The sequence below is a fragment of the Lutjanus erythropterus genome, chromosome 13 (assembly GCF_056507025.1).
Source record: "Lutjanus erythropterus isolate fLutEry1 chromosome 13, fLutEry1.hap2, whole genome shotgun sequence".
In the NCBI taxonomy this organism is placed as follows: domain Eukaryota; kingdom Metazoa; phylum Chordata; class Actinopteri; order Lutjaniformes; family Lutjanidae; genus Lutjanus; species Lutjanus erythropterus.
In genome coordinates, this window is record NC_139329.1 from 13,159,671 (window position 1) to 13,181,367 (window position 21,697).

A 21,697-nucleotide genomic window follows, 5' to 3' on the forward strand; every position below is an offset into this window, starting at 1 on the left:
TAGCCGGAACAGTCAAATGAAAAGTGATACTCCGTATTATCTGTGTTTCTGGGTAAACCTCTGCTCATGTTACCAGTATTCACAGCTTTACAGACGCTTATCATTTCAGGCTCTCTTAGCTGTTACAGTAAAATGGGTGTAAAAGCAGGGAAAAACACATGTGGGGACAACATCATTACATGGTGTCTGCTCATTGACCTTGAGGTTAAGAGTATTGAATGGGACTAATTAATAACTGTCAGAGCATTTTATGTTTGTTAGGCATGTTTTTTATTCAGAGCTGGGATCTCACTGGTCCCAATGTAGGTCAGAGGCCTGAAGCGTGCACCCTTCATTAGCTTATCATGTTTAAGAAGAGTCGTTATTCTTAATCTCAGATTAGAATTAAAGTCAAAGTGCATCTTCAAATCAGTCCTGATGAGATATTGAGAGAAGTAATTCGAAACACACGCCTCCTATTGAAATCAAAGCATGGTTTCTAATTTAAAATGGTATTTGTAGTTAAAAATCTAAATCCAGGCACTGTATCTGGATGTATCAAGCAAAGACGCCGTCTCTCACTCTGACAGCCATGACTGTACTATATTTGCTATCCATATTGAGAACATCAATAACTTCATGACCACCATAGGCTGACTATGAATAATGCAGCCAGTAATTCTGGACTAATCAATGTTCCTCAAGCTGAACATCTGGCAGTGGTAATTCTTCCTCAGCATCTCCGCTCTCCTGAATTAGAAAACACTCGCTCTCTCCCTCGCTTCTTCCTCCACGTCCAAACCATCGAGACAGACAGACTTGATCAGTTACAACCCCCCACCTCTGAAAAACTTATCCCTGTTATTAAACCCTCATCAAGTGGTGCGTGTTCTCCATATGTGTAGGATTTACCTATCTGTCCCGCAGCAGACCTGTGTGTTGAGCCAGGGCCAGCAGCGTGTGATTGTGTTAATTAATCTGTCATTGTGAGCGCAGGGAGCAGCTGCAGAGGTCTCTGGGATATATTGTCAGAGCTAAACAATGCGGTGCTAAGCCCCCAGAGTGAGTCTACCATTACACAAGACTAAGAACAGAGAGGAGAGGAGGAGAGGGGGGGGAGAGAGAGCCTGCCGGATCCATCATTGACTAAAGCAATGACGCCTGACCTTTACAATGAATTAGTTTCCATGCTTAATATTGACTGAAATTAGAGTCTGATACTGAATGTGCCATCCCAGAACTGTGCACACTCAAATCCTCAGCTAGCCAGCTATCATAAATGTTTCTGGAAGTGACACCGTATGGTCTCGGCGATAGGGGAGAAGAGGGAAAGTAAAAACAATGGAGCTTGAATATGTTTCTTAAAGAGCAACCGGAGAGGGATTTGGCCATAAACTGCCAGAATTTACATGTAAATATGCAGATACCAGTATGTGTGTACAATATGGAAACAAAACATCTAATGAGATTAGACCTGATCCATTTATCTCTGCTATACGGCCAACATTTAAGAGGATACTGGATCAAATCCCACAAGAGCGTGTTAGACTTTAGATGTACATAACAGCAGTGCTCCAACTGAGAATAACCATAAGTCATAAGCTGTGAAGGAACAGAACAAAAAGTTTGGATTTATTTCTCTGCTCTTACCAATGCTGTTATAGCAGTAATTTAGGCTCATGATAACATGTTAGCAGGATGCCATGACAAGAAAGGCATTTACCCAGAGAGCCGAATCATCCAAATCACCAGGTGGAACAGAAGACTATCAATAAAAATACCAGGTGGTAGATCAAATCATAAAAATCACTGGGTGGTATATATCAAATCATTAAAAACACCAGATGGCATGCATTAACATCTTGTGCCCCCGTAGGCAAGGGGTGGGGATGTGACGGATAAAAAATAGAGGGTACTAATTATCCCTACGATTCAACATGATGCCATTATCTTTAAAAGGAAGACAAAGTCCTCGTGCATGACAGTAATATCTGTGCTGGTGTTGCTGACCCTGAGCTTCATGTCCACCTACACCGAGCAGGAAGACAGAGGCCACAGCTGTCACATAGCTATTATAGTTTTTGAAAAAAATATATATATATAAAAGATTCTGGGATGCATACATCTGATCCTTTGTTGTGATATTCTGAGTTTTTTAGTTCACTGTATTAATGAATGGTTGTACATCTGTCATCTTAGCCTCATAAGACCTCATATCAGCTCTCTGAGTAGATACTGGAAAAAACTGACAAAATATTAAAGTGATTCAGAGTGTTTCTTCAATTATGTTGGGGGACTTGCAATAGACGGATTAAATAAAGAACAGTCAGGGTGTCACTGTGGCCTACAGGCTAAGATGTGTAAACTGATTTCTGATCCAAATCTATCCGGTGACATTTGTTGCATATCATCTCTGTCTCTCTCTCCATTTCCTCCTGTGCACTTCTCTGCTGTCAATTAAAAGACAAAACATGTTTGAAAAATGATAACTGTCAAAATTTTAGCAGAGGCCAAGACATGCTGATTTTTGTACTGAGTATAGGCCAAGCTCTTTCAGAGGCATATTGCAGCCAAGGCAGAAAAAAAAACAGATCAGTTTCATGTGATAATGTGAAAAGTTGTTATAACAATATGTTTTTCATGTTATAACAAGATATTTTCATGTTATTATAAATTAAAAACTTATCATATTATAACAAGAACTTTTCATGTTAGAACAAGATAAATAGTATATTCTTATAACAAGAAAGTGTCTTGTTATATAACATGATAAGTTTGAATGTTGTAACAAAATTAAAATATTTTGTTATAAGGAGAAAAACATTTTATTAAAACAAACTTTTAGCTTTATAACGTGATACTAATCCTTTTTTGTTTTTCTGTTGTGTCAGCAATACACTGCAATAAAGCTCCATAAACACTGTATCATACTGTTCCTATAATGCAATCGGATGTCATTCATTATTTCTTTTCAAACTTTGAATGAGTGTCTTCAGAAAAAAAAAAGATGATTCTTTGACTGAATTACCTATAGCTGGAGAAGAAGATTGGGGTCGTGGGTCGAGGGCACTACCAGAGTGTGAGTTCCCCATCTCTGTGATGATCTCCGTTGGCCCGTGATGACTCACACTGCCTGGGCTACCGGGTTGGCTGATGCTGGCTTTGGTGTCTGGGTCGCCGAGACACACATTCCCATCATCCACAGGGAGACATCTTTCGGGCAGGTATGAGGAGCACTGCTGCTGGTCTTTAGGACTGAACATTTGCTGCTCGACAGGCAGCCCTGGTGCCATGATCTGCCAGCCTGGGTAGCTGCTGCTGCTGCTGCTGCTGTTGAGCGTCTCTCTACTCGAGATGACTTTCTGCAGATATTCCATGCTAGCAGAGCTCAGTGGAGGGTGGAGATGATTTAAACCCAACAGAGAGGAGTTCTCTGCATCTGTCAGAGGACCTGGACCTGAGGAAATCATCCTCCCTAACATTTCCCTAACCTTCATGTCGACGCCTGCTGTGGCGAGTATCTGGTTATAGTCTTGACGGTCGGCTCTCTCAGCCGTGAGGAACCTGTTGTGAATGCGGGAGATGTACTGCGAGTAGAGGTTGCCCTGATGCTCTTGTGTCAGGTTACTCATGTTGACAGAGGCATCATGCTCAGCGGGGTGATTATTCTTGGCAGCCAGTTTATTGAGGTGGACCTTCATGTGGTTCTTGAGAAACCAGGGTTCTTTGAATCGCCGACCGCAGATCTGGCAGCAGTGCTCAAATGAGTCCTTGTGTTTCCTCATGTGACCCTTAAGGAACCAGGCCTGGCTGAAGGTCTGGCCGCACACTTCACAGGGGAACTCACCAATGGACTTCCTCTTGTCACCAGCACCCATTGCAGGCTTCTGCCCTGAGCCCGAGTCAGCGGTTATGTGTGTCGTCTCAACGTGGCCGATGAGCTCCTCCTCGTGTGAAGCGGCAAACTCACACAACGTGCATTTGTAAGGTTTATGTAGGATCCTGATGTGGCGCTCAAGCTCTTGCTGCTTCCTGAACTTTCCCTTACAGAACGAGCAGCGGAAGCCGGAGGGTTGGGGCTGGATGGGATCATCGGGGATGGTGGTCACCTTGGGAGATATGGATGTATGTGGCTGGCTCTCTGAAGCACCAGAGCTGGATAAGAACGGGGCTTGTGTGGGGACAGTTTGTGGGGGCTTTTGAAGTTGGTTTAAATTAGATGTTGGCTGCTGGCTAACATGACCGGCTCGTGTCTGCCTATCTCTTAGTATGGCCCGCTCCTCCAGCTCATGAAGCAACCTATTTTCCTCCCTAATTCGCCCACGGCCTTTACCCAGAATGCCTTGTTTGTGAGTGCGGAGGTGTATCTTCAGGTTGCCCTTTTGTGCAGCCCTGTGGTCACAGTATGGACACTTGAAGGGCTTCTCGCCAGTGTGTGTGCGCATGTGAAGGGAAAGGATGCTGTTGAAGCGGAAACGCTTCCCACACAGCGGACAGGGGTACTTCCTGTTCTTGCGGTTGTCATCCTGGGTGGAATTCACCTGTGAGACGATGCTTTGATTGGTGACTCTCAAGAACTGGGAAAGCTCTGCTCTCCCGTTCATACTGCTGAGAATCCTCGCATCCATTATTTGATTGGCCAGAAGCGCCATCTGGCTCCTAATTGGGTGGGTGAATGGGGTAATGAAGCTGTCCTTTCAGGGACTGGCTGATGTTACAGTTTGGTGGTCAGGGGGTGTCTATGTGGGACAGTCCAAAGGTTAGCAGTTTAACTGAGTGCTGACTGTTTGCACTTATTCAGCTGAAACAGGATGTGGATTCATGCTGCTCTGATGAAATGTCTCTTTGTTGTCACTCAGACCTAAAGAGAAAACAAAAGGAACATTAAATGCATTAAAATTCTGCTAAAACAAAATTATTCAAATACATTAATTCCAGCTCAGAAAGCACAAGAGCAGGTGAGTAAAATGTCAGTGAGGTTATGAGCTGTCAATGAAGTAAATCTGTACTTTTGCAGCTGCCGTTTAATGCCACTGATGCAAAACAATAATAGGTCAGGAAACAGAGCAAAGTAGGTTCTGACTCTCCTCATCCTGTGTTAAGTATGCCTGTGGTTTTAGATTATTGTTGGAGACTAAGAAAATGCTGATTAGGTCTAACCACAAAGGCTTCCTCAACAAATATCTCATCTTTACTAAAGGCTAAGGTGAAAATCTTTGTCTTGATCTCATTTTGTACTGACATACAATACTAAGGCAGCACAAACATCAAAGACTGTCTGCTTCTGCTTGGCCTTCCTTTGCATTTCACAAATCTTGAACTGGTTTTAAAAAAAAGATTAAAGTAAAAGAGTTAAGCTTTTTCAGCAGGTCTACTGCATATTTGAATAAAACCTTTACCAGGATAATTATGTCACAGGAGTACTAAGGAAAATAAACAACTTGATGATGCAAAAATGCAAACTATAAAGATGAAGAAAGGATATCCAAAACGAAAAGCTCAAATATGCCTCACTTCTCCCCCTGCCCAGCTTCTCCCTTTTTTTTTATTCAACTGTAGCAGCAAAACAAAGCTTCAAATTCACATCGCGCTACAATGGTAGAGGTCACATAAGCGAGCCCTGCACAGCTCTGGTGCAGCACCAAAGGGCACAGAACAAAGCCTGCACTGTCCACACTGAATTAACACAGGCTTACATCATCCTGGACTGCAACCTCAGTCAGTCATGAAAATGATGTACACAAAAACACACAGATAAAGAGCTGGCAGCAGTGGCTAGTGTGAGCCTGCTCTGAGCCATACATCACAAACCAGTGTAAGCATATGGTACTGACCTAATCATATCTGACAGGAAAAAAAGTGAGTAAATTATGTTATAACGTAGCAGATCCACTTCATATTTCTTAACCTGGTATTCCTTAGCAGTCATGCCAAAACAGACTCCCCCTCCTGTCACCCACTTTCAAGGCTTACGGTCACTTGAACTATTATTGCATTTGCCTCTATTAATGTCATCACTGCACTGTAGCCTTGGATGTGTAATATTGTACAGTGGATCCCATCTGAAGTCTGCACACAATCAATAATGATTGATCAGCCTCAACTTCAAATGGCTTTGTGACTGCAGCATTTTATGAAATATCTTTGTCCACGGAATAAGTGTGTTTGTGCATTTATTTTATTAAGCAATGCATGGGCGCTTACCTGCCTGTCACATCTAACCGGCTGAAAGCATGAGAGGGAGAGGCAATAAGTAGAATGCATCAGTCCACTTTTTTCACTTTCAATCTGATTCTGATACCTGAATTTGGATATATGCCAGTACCAATACTATACAGATACCAGGTTGGTGGACATCCAGTCAGAGTTTTCACCATCTGGAAAGCTTGTTTAGTATTACTATATTCAAAGGGGTGTGCATAAGATCATTGCAATGTCATAACCATGTCATGACACATGTAATATGCAAGAGGCTAAAACGTATTTTTAAAAAGCCTTAATCAATAACATACTGAATTGAAGAAATCATCCCTCTTGAGCTGACAATGGAAGTACCTATGGAGTAAGCATCTCACTTCCTTCTCGTCTCTCTTGAGAAATGCTGGGAAATACTCATGCGCAGTAGTGATTGGTACTTTTCCCATGCTAGCATCATTAGCATCTAGCTGAGTCTGGCTAGGCTGGACTGGATATCCTGGCCAGACAGACTGACTGTGGTGAGCTTTACAGAAAATACAGCACTGATGTGGTTTTCTTGCTGGGTTTGGCTCCTGGCACCCCAGAGCTGAGTCAGCTAGTCAGGCTGCTTACTCCACAGCAGGCTTAGCTAACTAGCTAATGCCAGCTACAGGTAACAGAAGAGAACAGTTAGCCATGGCAAAAAGTAAGCAAGCTAACAACTACCTCCCCATCAGCTAACTCTGAAAGGTAAATCACCTTGGTACTGTACTCTGTTATCAAACTGACCTCATAACAGTTAATGACATCTTTATGGCAAAACAAAATGGTACCACTTTACTTGAACACCAGGAAGTTAGTCATGACACTTTTACAAGAGCTTGACAGTGTGATAAAACTTAATGACATACAAATCCAAATAGTACCATATTTCTTGAGGTCAAGGAAAATATTCATGACACACTTAAAATGGTCTCATGACGGTTTAAAAACTAACCACATAAAGCTTGAGTTTCTTAAGTCTGATAATGTCAAGTTGTCATGACAAAGACATCTCAAACAATGTCAACTTTGCATTAAAGATTATATAATTGACCGAATGGCACTTAAGAACAACAGTTTTAAACATTCATAAAGACTCCTTAACGTTAATGACAGCTGTCATGTGACATGGTTATGGCAATGAAATGACAGTCTTATGCACACCCTGTCAAATTAAGCGGTATTGCTTGTTTAGTGATAATGTTGCTAAATTCCTGCTCCAGAGCCGTAGGCTTGTATGATGACGTCCTCAGACCATTGTGCTTTCTGATGTTCACAGGTGCTGCTGATAGTATTGAGAGGGGGGCTCATTTCTCATCATGAATTACTGAGTAGCTTATTAAATTTTCTATTTTATGTTCCATAATGCAAACAGTGCTTATTGTTAATGTTACTGTTAGTGTTAATGTGATATTTTTGTTTATGACAATTGTAATTTTTGTGCTCGTTTATAGTGGTAACCCTTAGTGAAGTGGCAAGTACGTTCACCCAGCTATATTTTGCAACTGTGTTTCAGGGTTCATGTTCCCAGTGTTGTGTGCAAAATCCCCCAGAATCCAGAGATGGTTTTGTCTGGATATCTCAAACTATGACCCATATACGACGAAATCCATGTTGCATACTCTTGATTATAAAATGTCAAATCTGGAGCATATCTTATCTCCAGATTGGGATCACTTAGACATGGTCAGAATATGGAGTGAAGTTATTTTTGCGATATGACTGATGCCATATTTTGAACGCCACACACATCCTTCAGTGACAAAGCATGATGATATGCCACAGATCTGATCATGTTCTAGACAAATACTAGTTCACACATTTCAGTATACGGCATTAGAGCATATCTGGATAGTTTTGAGAATGTGTATGCAACATTAGATGCATCTGGACACAGTATACTACATGAAGCAAATGCTGGCTTCGTATTTTAAATCTGGATCAGTATGTGGATTGGTGAGATTATTCCAATATCCAATGAGTGATCAGTATCTGCCTCCAATTCTAATATTGGATCAGAACAGTCCCAGTAAAAAGAGAGTAACCCAAACTAAACATAATCTTATTCAAAATGAAGGCACTCGATTTAATGTAACCAGAAAGGCCCTCCAAATAAAATGTCTGACAAGCAGTCTGAGCCACCTGCTGCTGCCTATAGTCCATAGCAACCTCAGTCAGACAGGAAAATGTTGTACACAAAACCACACAGATAAAGAGCTGGCGAGCCTGCAGTTACAGCTGGTGCGAGCAGTGTGCCTGCTCTGAGCTGAGATCAATGTAAGGATACGGACCTGACCTAATCATATCTGACAGGGAGAAAGTGAGCGAATGATATTAGCATACACTAGATCCACTTCATATTTGCTAAAGTGGTATTCCTCTGATTAACTAAGCATACCAAGGAGGCATAAAGCCTTCATCACTTGTGTGTGTGTGTGTGTGTGTGTGTGTGCATACTAGGTTATGTAGGAATTGGTGGAGATGAGAGCAGGATGCAGGGCCATCAGGTGTTTTTCCCTGTCAGAGTGGATTAGGCTCTTTTGGTGCAGATTGAGACAGAGCTTGATTGTTATTAAGCATCGTGTTACTGTAGCGCCTCTTAGGTGTGGCCGCACGTAGACGAACAAGGAGCAGGTGTGATTTAGCACAGACAATAAAAGAAAAAAAAAGTGACACATACACAATTAAACCAGCCACAGGACCTGCGCATTCTGGATGATTTCAGATCTGACAATATCAAACATCGTTACATTCATTTTTACTGCGGTGAGCCTAAGGATTCTGTATTTCACCATCTAATCTACAAGAGGGTGGGAGCGTAATCGCTTTAGTTTGTAGTTGCAGAATATTGTCAGCTAGGATGGATGGATAATATTGTAAATCTATAGAGAGGTGACACTGGAATGAAACACATGACTGAAATTTATAGATCAGAAGTGCATATTTCATATTTCTTTTGAACAGCAGTTAAAAAGCATTAATAATTTATGTGCATGGCTGCACTGAAAGCTACAGTGAATGCACCGCCATAAGCTTGAAACCAACAGTTACAGTAACTCTTCTAATGTCACAAAAAATAAAAAAAATATCTATAAGCAAGTAGAGGTGAAAAACTGGTAGACAGTGTGATAGAAAATACATATCTGATCATAATCATGACTGATAGCACAGCATTCAACATCTACATTTTTTCCTCTTTTGTACACATTATGATGATTTAAGACAGATGTCAAATGTACAGCCCACAGCAGTCCTTAATTCCAGACAAAATAAAGTTCTCTGACAAAACTTTGAATACATTTTTAGACATATTTAAAGATATTGGACATTGTGCAAAAATATTGTCAATCATCAGTTTCAGTCTGCATCAGATTTCTATCTCAAAACAATATTTGTGGAACCCGGTTGCTAAGGCACTGCCAAACCTTTTTATTTGTTAATGGTTTGTAAGACAGAGGATGACTTTTACTTTTAGCTTCCATGTTAGTTGGTGCTATGTGGTGTTGCCAGAATTACTCAAAGGGAGTGGAAAATTTAAAGAATTTCTAGATCCCAACAAGACGTTGAATCTTAAATAAGTAAATTACTATACTGTTGTTCAGTTCCAAAATACATAAAGAGACATTGTTTAGATTATACTTAACTTTCTTAAGAGATCTCAGGCTGCTCATCATTTATTTTATAAATGGATTGTTCATTAATTGTGAACATTTTCAAAATGTACTTGTGCTTCATTATACTAAAAAAGGGAGATAATTGGAGGTATTGTCAGTTATAGGATATTAAGCAATCATTTTACTTGAGACTGAATTGGGCTGTATGTATTCCATGAATTAAAATGACTTTAAGTGCTTTAAGAGTGTCAACTTTTCATAAAATGGTTCTACAAAAATCCTGAAAGGAAATAAATAAATATTCTGGTGTACAGGTTAGCAAAATTTAGAATGGTTGTTTGCTAATTTTGTCTCAAGAAATGGGGATGGTGATGTGATACGGTGCACAGTGAACCTGTGTATTGTGAACTGTATTTTTATTAATGTGTATGCTGTATTTTTTATGATTGTGTATGTGGAAATGATGTCCTGTCATATGCATTACATTCTCATATTCATGTCTGTAAGAAGGAAATGTGGATTAATTAAAGGAGAAATATGTAAGACCCAAAATGAGTATAACAGTCCAAATAGCAGGCTGGAGCCATAAATTGATTATTAAATAGGTTGAAGTCCCATTTAAGATACAATCTATAGTTGAAATAAGTTGTTCCCCTCTCCCTCCTCCACAGAGTCAGAGCTCAGGCAGGTTGCCTGCAGAGACATTGAACCTACCTGAGTACAAGATGAGCTCAACATCGTACTTTGACAAAGACAAGCAATAACGAGTCCTACACAGTGAGGTGATCAGCTGTTTACAGTGGTGGAAAGTAACAAAATACATTCACTTGAGTACTGTACTTAAGTACATTTTTAGAGTATCTGTACTTTGCTTGAGTATTTGTTTTTGTTTTGTTTTGTTTTTTTTGGAAACTTATGACTTTCACTAGATTTCAAAGACAAATATTTTACTTTTGACACCACTACATTTCTAGGAAGTTTGTCGTTACTCGTTACTTTTAGGCGAAGCACAGCTTTGAAGTCAGTTGTTGCTGGTTTTGTTTTTTTTCTAAAATGCAACTTGTCACACACTGTGTTCCTCACAGAAGGAAACCAATCAGAAAGACAAAATTAAATCTCTAGATGTTGTGATAATTAGAAAAAGAGAAATAATTCCAGGTTTAATGTTGGATTGTTTTCATCGGGGTGAAAAATACCCCATAATTCATGTATATACTCCCCCTGAAGCCAGAAAAAAATCTCAATTATTTAACAGACTTGGAGAACTCCTTACAGTTGGCTTCAATCTAATTTTATGTGGTGATTTTAATACAGTTATGTCTGATTGTTTTTGATTGCATTTCTATGCTTAAGTTTTTATAAATGTTTCTATAGGTTTTGTGTAGCATCGTGGTTCTACAAGCAAGTCAGTGCATCATTAGGTGGTTTCAGAGAGTTACAAGGTTCTGTAAATGCATCATGAAAACAATACAGCATGTATTAATATTAGAAAATGTACTTTGTAATTTGCAGCTTTGAATACTTAAATATCTTTAAAAACAAGTATTCTAGTACTTTAACTTGAGAAAAAAAATTGTCTGAGCAACTTTCACTTGTAGTTGAATAATATTTGACCAGGAGTATCTATACTTTTACTCAAGTACTGGGGTTAAGTACTTTGTCCACCACTGGCTGTTTATAACTATGCCAATTGTCTGGCAGTGTAATTCTGTGTAAACTATCCTGAAAACAAAAGCCTACTTCTCTCAAAATACACATTCTGGAATTTCAGTTCAGAAGTTCAGTGGCTGTCTGTCTTACTGCCTGTCAGATTCCATTAACATATTGCTCAGTTTAACCAACATAAGCATCTACTCTGAAAAAATTATCAGTTATCAATGATTTATTATGACTCATAAAGAGACAACAGACTCATTCTGGAACATTTGGTATTAATGTTAACTATTTAAAGTGAATAAACATGAAATGAGGAAACAAATCATTTTTTTAGTTATTACAGTAAATATATTACAGAGTTCCCCTTTAACTGGTATTTGTTTATTTTTATCTCTCTTCGTGCAGACTGGGTATAATTATGTGCATGACACACTAATAAAATGTCATTCATTCATACAATTACTGATGTGATACATGATAATATTCTCGCAAAACACAAATCTAATGGTATTTCTGATTTCCTGTATACTATAATGATATAGTGTGACATTATACTTATCTATTGATGTGCCAGATTCTTTGTAATGTGCTTCTGTCTTCTTCAAAATCACATAACATGACATGACTTACAAAATTCCTGGAATTCCCTGACGTCCAAGCTTGCTGATAACAACAGTTTTATTCATTATTACAGAGCAGGCTTATGTGCAGACAGTAAGAGCCCCATGCCACGTGTTATGCCCCCTGTGTCTCGCTTCACCCACGCTCCCACCCACCAAAACCAGCGAGCCAACCATCCTGTGGACTGCCCTGTCAGGGTATGAAGAGGCAGTACAAGGGAGAGGGCAGTGGTAACACAGCTGCCCACCATGACCTGTACAAAAGATAGCACCCATATACTTTCTGACAGCCAGATTAATGAAACCCTATAGGAGCTTCTCTGTAGGCCCCCCAAAAGCCTGACGGAGACAGAATAGTCTAACCAGCACCATTCATTACTGCAGGAGTACAGAGCACAGAAAGAGCACACACAGCACTGACAAACTAGCTCCTTGTGAGTAATAGCTAAAGAACTCATAAAGGAATACATACACATTTGTTGTGGATGCAGTAAATCTATGCCACTCCTTTTACAACTATCAAAAATCTGGCTCGTGCCCTGTAAAAATAAATCTGGTGTGCATGTGGCGCAGTGTGATGTGTGGAGTTATTTGGGAGTCAGCTATTCCACATGTTCAGTGAGAGGAGCCTGTCGATTCATTTTGTTTGTCTCATTCAGTATCGCAGATTAGTGGCAGTGAATGCAACAGAGGGGAAATAAGTTCCAGTGGCAGCATGCTATAGAAACTGCAAGTCACACTGTAAACAACAGGTTTGCTTTGTGGTGACCAGCTGTGTTTGTACCTGTGTGAATGGGTGGAACCTCATTTCTAATTCACTATACAAGTCTTTCATAAGACAAACACTCATGATTCACAAATCACACTAAACTCTGTCACTAAACTCCTCAGTAGAGTTTTCAGGTATTTGTGCTAGTGTTGTCAAATATAGTGATAAATATCAAAACTGAACACTTGAAGACACTTTTTTGCAACATCAGTCCTCCAGTACCAGCTGCACTGTCTCGCTGTCTCTTCTCTCTGTTGATACAAAGCACCTCAGTGCCTTCATAGTCCTGCCTCCTCTTACTTACTCACAGTGCTGTCCTCTTCTGTCATGTTATAGCCTTCTTATATTTGTCTTTTAGTAAAGATCCAAAATTTTATTTCCCCCATGTTGAGTCCCTGGTGTATCAAAAATGGTATCAAATACCAATATTTTTTTAATGGTATTTAGATTTGATTAGAAATTCCAGTATCATGACAACACTAATCTATACTTTACATGAGCATTTATTTTTCTTACAACTTTTAACTTAATCCCTACATTTTAACACAAATATCTGTACTTTCTACTTCTTACATTTTTAAATCAGGTTTATTACTTTAGTTTTAATGCATTTGAGGAGAAATTATTGATTATTTGTATTTTGCATCATTGCTTCCCCCTTTCAAACATCAAAACCAATGGCAACCTAAATCAATGGGACAATGACGCATAGACGAGATAATTTCTTGGTGTATCCATCACACAAAAACTTTTCAGAGCAGTGGGCTTTTGTTTTCAGGATAATGGGCTTAGCTTTATATCGACAAACAACTTACAGTTATAAACAGCTGATCAACTTACAGTGTAGGACTCGTTGTCGCTTGTCACTGTAAAGTATCATGTTGCACTCGTCCTGTGCTCCTGTTCAATGTCCGTGTGCCTCAAGTCTGTGGAGGAGGGGGCAGGGGGAGGCCACTCACTTCAACCATACATTGTATATTAAACAGGTATTCAACCTGTTTAATATACTGTTTATGGCTCCAATTCACTGTTTGGATTGCAGAACTTATTTCTGAGCGCATTTTTCAACAAATCTTACACATTTCTCCTTTATGTACAAATCAGAGCCAGCATTTTTTCACTTTTACTTGATTAGAGAAGTTAAGTCAGTCCTTCTCTTTTGTACTTCCACTTGACTAAAGAATGTGTGTACTTTTGCCACCTCTGGTGTGTGTGTGTTTGTGTGTCATAGATAAACTTTGCATTCATGAGCTTCCTCTGATGCTTTCAATGGTGCTCACACACAGTGAAGCGCAAGGAGATATAAACACTGTCTCCTCAACTCATGCTCATCATGCACATGAAAAGACACACTCTCCCATGCTGTCTCCATCTCACACACACACACACACACACACACACACACAGGCACGTGCATATAGAATGTATTTTAAATCACTAATGTGTAAACAGTTGCTCTTGTTTGCACAGACCACCTGTTCTTTCTGGACACAAACAAAGCTTTGGCGTACGATGGGGTGTGTTAACAGTGTGGGGTGCGTAGGGGATGCCTTGCACAAGAGAAGCCTATCCACATGGTGTAGGCTGCATCAGATGGTTGGGCCCTGCAGGACGGCAGCCAGCTCCAACAGAACTCACACAGATCTCAAAGAATGGAGCTTCTTCAGTTCGCAACATACTGACATGCTTTGCTTTCTTGAGAAGTACAACTTCCCCCCGGTGCAAGGACAGCAGGATTGCCAAGGCAAACCCTCATCACTATATCATTTAAAGAGACAGGATCGTTTTGTTTTCACATCAAATTCGTATTTTACTAGGCGTGTAAGAAAATATCGATACACTTGAGTATTGCGATATTATGTTAAGTGATACTGTATTGATTCTCAAAAACACTGAATTGTATTATATAGTGATAGAAGCAAAGATTTGTGTCAGTGGTTCGTTTTGTGTTGTGTTTAAACCCCAGACTATTAAATAGCAGTGTTGTTCTCTATCTTCACTGTTCCAGTTGCATAAAAAATTAAACTTTTTTCATCTCAAATCTTTTGCATATTGAATTGTAACCCCTCTATTGTGATACATGGTGTATTGCCAGATTCTTGCAAATACAGAGTCCTGTCTTCTGTGTGATGATACGTGCATTACGGCAATACTGTGGTCACATGATGCCTGCCAGCAGATTGAGCTCATTCATTTCCATCGTCACCACAAATTTTATTTGGAGGGGTCAATTTCCTATGCCTTTCTGATCAGTGCATCAATCTATTAATAAATATATGGACCTGTGCTGCCACACACGACAAGTCAAGAATACAGTCCCTGATTGGGTCACAAGTGAGGACCACAGCCTCTGATTGGTCGACAAATTCATGGGATTTCCAGTGGATGGCTAACAACATTGTAAGAATAGAAACAACTGTTTTAAACATGGACAAATGGATACAGAAGACATTCAGTGTTTGATTAATCATTATGGATTTATTTTACTACATTTAAGAAAAGATACTGCAGTTGATTACAAAGCTTCTGAAAGGGATACAATCACACCAGAGCTGGCATCGTCAAGGTACAATGCAACTGTTAACATTAACTTAATGTTAGCCTTTCCCACTCAGCTCAATCCCTGTCATTTTTCCAGCAAGGAAATGAGAGACAATATTTTTCTTGGTCTCAAGAAGCTGCAGTGTCTATTGACTGACATACTGTTACTGTACATTTACTGTTGGAATATGTAGCTTTTTCACTGTAGTAAGAAAAAGTCCCAACCCTCACAGCCCTGTATCTTCTACATTGCTCAATATCTACAAAACTGCAAAGAGTTGGCAAAAATGGAGCAAAAAAAAAAAAAAATACTGTCTACTTTCAGTAGCTAAAGCACTTGGAGGCACTAAAACAAAAGTCATTAAACGAGTCATCACAAAATCACAGCAGGAGTCTGGTAATGCCACTTACAGTATCTCATTAAGCTATGGCATCTACAGGAAAAAACTGACAAACAAAGAGCATAATCCAAGGCACATTAACTGGGCTGATAATTCAATGAACTCTCATTTGGCAGCCATCTTGCCCTTGTGATGGTCTTTTTTCCGCCGCAGCAGCAGAGCACAGACCCCTCGTGAAGTTCCTCTCCCTCTCTCTCACGCACACACACACACACACATGTGCACATATTCTTCCTCTCTATCTCTATCTATCCCTCTCTGTCTCTCCCTCTCTCTCCCGCGCTCTCTAAAACAACAAAACATCCACCATTAGACAACGGGGTACCAGCGTAATTAGAAAATGACTTCCTTTGCAATCCTAGCTAAGTAGTTTACACACTGTAATTACAGGGACAAAATCATCTTTTCATCATTTCACTGATTGAGCTCATCAACCCAGTGGGATCCCAGGACTGTGCTCAGGCAACATCTGGGCTAAGAGAATTAGCCCTTAGTTTAGCAGGCCTTCCACAGTGGCAAGTAATGCAGCACGCACACCGGACATGGCCGTGGCACACATTTCTAATTGAGACCGTTTTTTTCAACTGTGTATCGGATCTGGTGTTAGATCACCAACAGCCCACGGTCACCAGAGCATTCAGCGTTACAATAGGAGACGATTCAGACCTGGAGGAGTGCAAGGTCACTGCGCGGTAACTGTCTCTAGTTCCCACACCTCCAAAAAATGCCACATCAAAGTTTGCCTCCCCTTCAGAGCTGCTCCTGCACTTGTGAATCGAAGCATTGAAGATTGACCTTGGCGCACAACAACATGCCTTTTCATGGGGCTGCTCTGTTTACTCTAATTCTCTGCGTGCCCTGAGCCTTGACTCTCTAACAAACACATGTGGTCGTGGAGTTGAAGGTGAAGTGCTTTCGCTCGTCTCTGTCCTGTGGAAGGGGCTCTGACTCTGTGTGTTGGCAACAGAGGCAAGTGTTTAATGTGGCAGCTGTTAGCCTCGTGGATTTTCACTAATCACTCTCTCCTGATTACTCTGATGAGTGTATGATGCTCTTAAATAATCAACCCGCAATGAAAAAAAAAAGAAAAATAATTATCATCATCTCCCTAAGTAGTGCAGCTGCACCCGCCTGCAATAATTACAACTAGAACAGGGCGCCTTCTCTCGTCACTTACAACCACTTATTATTAGAGATAACGCTAATTGGTGCAGTGGTGGGCGACAATTCTTCATGGGGTTCATCATAAAAAGCCAAACCTTGAAAGTTATGGCACATTAGAGGTCTTAAAGCCAAGGTACGGCACTAAACATCGCATGCTGAGACGCGCCAATAATCGGAGCCAGGGGAGTAGTAGACGTCCTATCAGTAGCCCCTTGGTTGCCTCGCCGCCTTGCCCTCACTCCACCCTTCCCCCACTCCTGGTATCAGCCTGGCAGACACAATTAACATTTTCATAAAAACAATTCCCTGCCTCCAATAGTCCAATGTAATTTGTTTTCCATCTCTGTTCATTAATCATTGTTTAAATCGGTGAGCCATCCCCTCCACTCTGCCATCTGCACTCAGCTGTGTTACAGATATGACACCTTCCCCCTTAATGGGAGCTGACAGCCAAGAGAGGAGGCCTGTGGAAAATAGCTTCCTGCATGTGCACTTCCACCTCACATACTGCCAGCAGGTGAGAGAGGGGTATTTAATGGCTTCTGATTAATCTCAAAGGCAAACAACATTACACTACAATATCATGCAGCATACAACGCTACAGTATACACACATCCATGCAGCACAGGAGTACACAATGTGGCAGGAATAACTAGACCCAAACTTGTGCAGACGTGCTTTATAACAATGGCGATGCATTCCAGATTTTGTCGAAGTTGTCGACTGTTTTTTTCCTCTAGTTAAATTAGTGCAGCGTTCCTACAATATGCTATTGTTTTCCTGGAATTGGGAGCAAGGTTATTAATTATTCACTGTTGTGTTCTCATATGAGGGGGCTATGCTTTTCACTGTATTGCCTCATAGCTCAAATACTTAGGGCCATGGTACTCGGGCAAATTTCACGAGGCAACATCACAGAGATATTATTATCACAAGGCAGAGACACTTAGGAGATTAAAAGTTTCCTGAAGAGTTTGAATGATCAGAAAGGTTCTGATTCTCCTCTGATAGGATTTCAGAGTTCAAGAGAGAAATCAAATAACTTTTGGCTCATTTTTTTTCCTCCTTTCAAGTGATTTTAAGCCTAAGTCTAGGTTAGCTTAGGCATTTTTTTGGGAGGGGGAAAGAAAATCCCTCTCAATGTGGTGGGTGAGAGGGTGCCAAAAAGTTCATCTGGCCTGTTGATTTCAGCATGGATTACAGATATTCAAATCATGTGCCTGGTGTTCAAACAAGTGCCTCTATCAGGGGAGAAAGTTGCCAAGCAGAGCTTTGTCATGTAAGCTGTATGAATTTACTGCAGCATAATGAGAAAACGGCTGTGGCGCTACATTTAATACAGTTTCATCCACTCACCCTCCCTCCCTCTAATTTCCTCTCAGCTAATAATTTCCAATACCCCTCCAGTGTCCGTAAAGGGTTTAATTTTGCATTTAAAAAAAAGATGGTGTCACCTGAACATATAGAGGCCCCAGTTTTTCATCAGGAACTGTGTCACAGCGCACACATGGTCCCAAACGCCTAAGACACAAACACCCCAACTCTTTTTTGGGGGGTGCTTCTAACAAGGACAGCGGCGGCAGCAGCAGTAAATGATGTGTATATTCAAAGCTGAATATTTCATGTTGATTGATCGCACTGACTGCCACCCACCTGCTCCTCCTCCTGTCCCACCGGAGCTGGCATGAGGAGAATTCAGTAATTGAGAAGAGCAGAGCATGGTCTCTCTTTGCTCACATATGACAGATGGGGCATCATCGCTTCAAAGGAGAGCATTTGGAAACAGGAGGAAGGGGGCGGGGGGCAGAGGGGTGAGGGTGGCTTTGAAAGTAGCTGTGCCACTCTGTACAGGTGACAATAATCAGAATCAGATTTATTATAGGCCGAGCATGTGTGTATACGCACGAGGAATTTGGCTCTGGGTTTTCATTGGTCTCAATGTTCTTACACAGAAATGACATAAGAGCTAAGAAAGAGGAACAAACGAAGGTGAAGAGTAGACAGGATTGCTCTGTACACAAGTATGTGAAAAAATGTTAAAATATCTAAAGTGTCACCACTCAAACACTGTTGCTGCCATAAAAGGTGCAACTTCTAAACATATCTGTATAGAGTAACTGATTTTAGGCTTTTCAAGCAAACCCTACATTATAATTTCCAGATGCCTTGCATTATTGTTCTCAGCCACAACCACACAACTTAAATAGCCAATATTTTGTATTGGGTTTGGTGCATCTGGTACTTAAAGGTCAAACTTTAAAAATGTCTGTATAGTGTGATTGATTTCCAGCTACTCAGCCAAACTGTACACTGTAATGCACAGACACTGCATCATTATTGCCAGCCACAACTACACAACGTCAGTAGTGAATATTTTGAAATGGGTTTGGTGCATTTAGCATCTTGTATTTATCTACAGGTACACTTTAAAAGATGTCTATATAGTGTAATTGATTTCAGGCAACTCACATAGACTGTATAGTGTGAAGTATAGACACCTTGCATCATTATTCTCAGCCTTCCCAGTATATATTTATTAAACGCTGCAACTTTCAAAATCTCTTTAGGTTTTTGGAGTCAGGCAAACTGTACATTGTTACATTCAGACACCTTGCATTGTTCTCGGCCACAGCCACACATCTTAATCAGCCAATATTTTGAATGGGATCTGGTATATCTGGTGCTTCATATTCAATGGTATATACTATATTCAAGGGTAATGAGTAGACAGGACTGCTATGTACACAAGTATGTGAAAAAAGCTCAAAATATCTACAGCATGGCTACTCAATCACTGTTACAGCTGTAAATGGTGCAATTTTAAACATCTCTGTATATTGTGATTGATCTTAGGTTACTCTGAACATAGTAATTTACAGACACCTTGCATCAGTGCTCCCTGTCATAAACACAACTGAAATATCCAATATTTTGAATGGGGTTCGTTGTACCTGGTATTTTATATTTAACTTATTGAAAGGTAAACTTCTCTATATTGTGTCACTGATTTTAGGATTCAGGTAAAGTGTACATTGTAATGTAATGTAAACCTTACATCATTATTCTCAGCCACAACCACAAAACTTTAATAGCCAAAGGTTTGGTATCTGGTACTTTTTATTTAAATGTATAGAGTATATTTAAAGGCAGAGGGTATACAAGACTGCTATATGCACAAGTATTTGAAAAATGGTTACACTATCCAAAGCAAGGACACCCACAAAACTGTTGCAGCTCTAAAAGGTTTCAGGCAACTCAGCCAAACTGTACGTTATAATACACAAACACTTTGCATCATTATTCTCAGCCACAACCACACAACTTAATGAGCCAATATTTTGTATGTTGTTTGGTGTATTTGGTACTTTATATGTATTAAAAAAGGAGCAACTTTAAAAATCTCTGTATAGTGTGATTGATTTTAGGAGTCAGACAAACTGTACACTGTAATGTACAGACACCTTGCATCTTTATTCTCAGCCACAACCACACTCAAGTAACCAGTATTTTCTATCAGGTATTTTATATTTAAATTGTTCTGAGACATTCATATGAAACTACACACAAACGATTCGTATATTATCATATATTATCATCATCTAATATAATGTGATATAATGGAAAGGTCGTATGGAAAACATTACATGGAACATGCTCATGGTGCTCAACATATGTCGAAATTAACACCCAGCAAACATACACGTTTGCTGTTTTCTATATTCTTCTGTTCTTCTTATACAGTAACATAACGACTTGATTTCCTCACCTTTTAGCCCTTACTTTCTTTTTCACCAAAAAGAAAGAGCCAATAGTGGCAGCTGTGGGAAACGCACGTCTATCAGAATCGTCAGAAACTTGAACTTCTCGCAGATAAAGACTTGTGTAAATCTTTCGGTGATTTATTTCTCTTACCTGGCCGGTCAGCGGAGGCGCGGAGGAGGACGGGAGGTGACAGCTGGAGTTCAGCAGGAGACAGAGTGATGTTGAACTGGATGACTGACTGCTGACTGACGGACTGTAAGCTTCACACGCTTTATCACAGACGCCCAGGCAGCGCGCACAGTCGGACCCAGATTTCCTCTTGAACTGCCGCTTCTTCCTCTCTTAAATAAAAAACAAACCTTTTCTCGCCAGACGAAGGCAGCAGTGCGCTTTGCTCTGTAGTATTTCCAGTTGAAGAAAGAGGTAATGAAATCTTATAATAATTACTCAGGATACTTCGACATGTCCCGAAGCCGTATGTCTCCCTCATCTGGCCGCTGGTGTGTAAGTGTAACAGACTGGCACCGTGCGTAAAATGTGCACTGCCGTCTTCAGGACGCAGACCCCATCGATCCTCCTCTTCAGATGCATGCGTGTGGAAGTATTATGTGGTATTATGCATGTCATATTTGTTAAGGTGATTATCTGCAAAAGTAGTACTTTTACATTCTTTGAAAACTTCTGTGGAGGATTCGCCTGTAACGGTGTCATGATCTTTAAACATGCATTTTAAACATGTTTTACACAGCCGGATCGTGTGTACATGCATCTTGCTTTATGTACCCAAACTGTTTATTAGCATATTGCATATAAGGGAAGAAATGATGACTAAACCTCAGTGATTCAGCGTTTTAGTTGGTAAGTGGCTCTATTAAAGAAGCATAATTGGATGCTTGTAACTATCTATCACATTTTTACCTTCCTCCTGACCTTCACTGCAGATTTTTTTTCCAATAAAGTGCAGAGAGACTT

General features: G+C 40.3%; 1 protein-coding gene across 2 annotated transcripts in view; it reads right to left on the reverse strand.

Annotated features, from left to right (window-relative positions):
• LOC146316275 (zinc finger protein 536-like) overlaps positions 1–21,128 on the reverse strand; it is a 34,865-nt gene extending 13,737 nt beyond the window's left edge. For both annotated transcript variants that reach the window (XM_084735077.1, XM_084735079.1), the window contains exons 1-2: positions 20,876–21,128; positions 3,008–4,840 (exon numbers count right to left, since the gene is read on the reverse strand). In XM_084735077.1, coding sequence (XP_084591203.1) covers positions 3,008–4,631 — 1,624 coding nt within the window. In that variant the 5' untranslated portion in view covers positions 4,632–4,840; positions 20,876–21,128. The remainder of the gene's footprint in view (positions 1–3,007; positions 4,841–20,875) is intronic.
• Between the last annotated feature and the right edge of the window lie 569 nt (positions 21,129–21,697).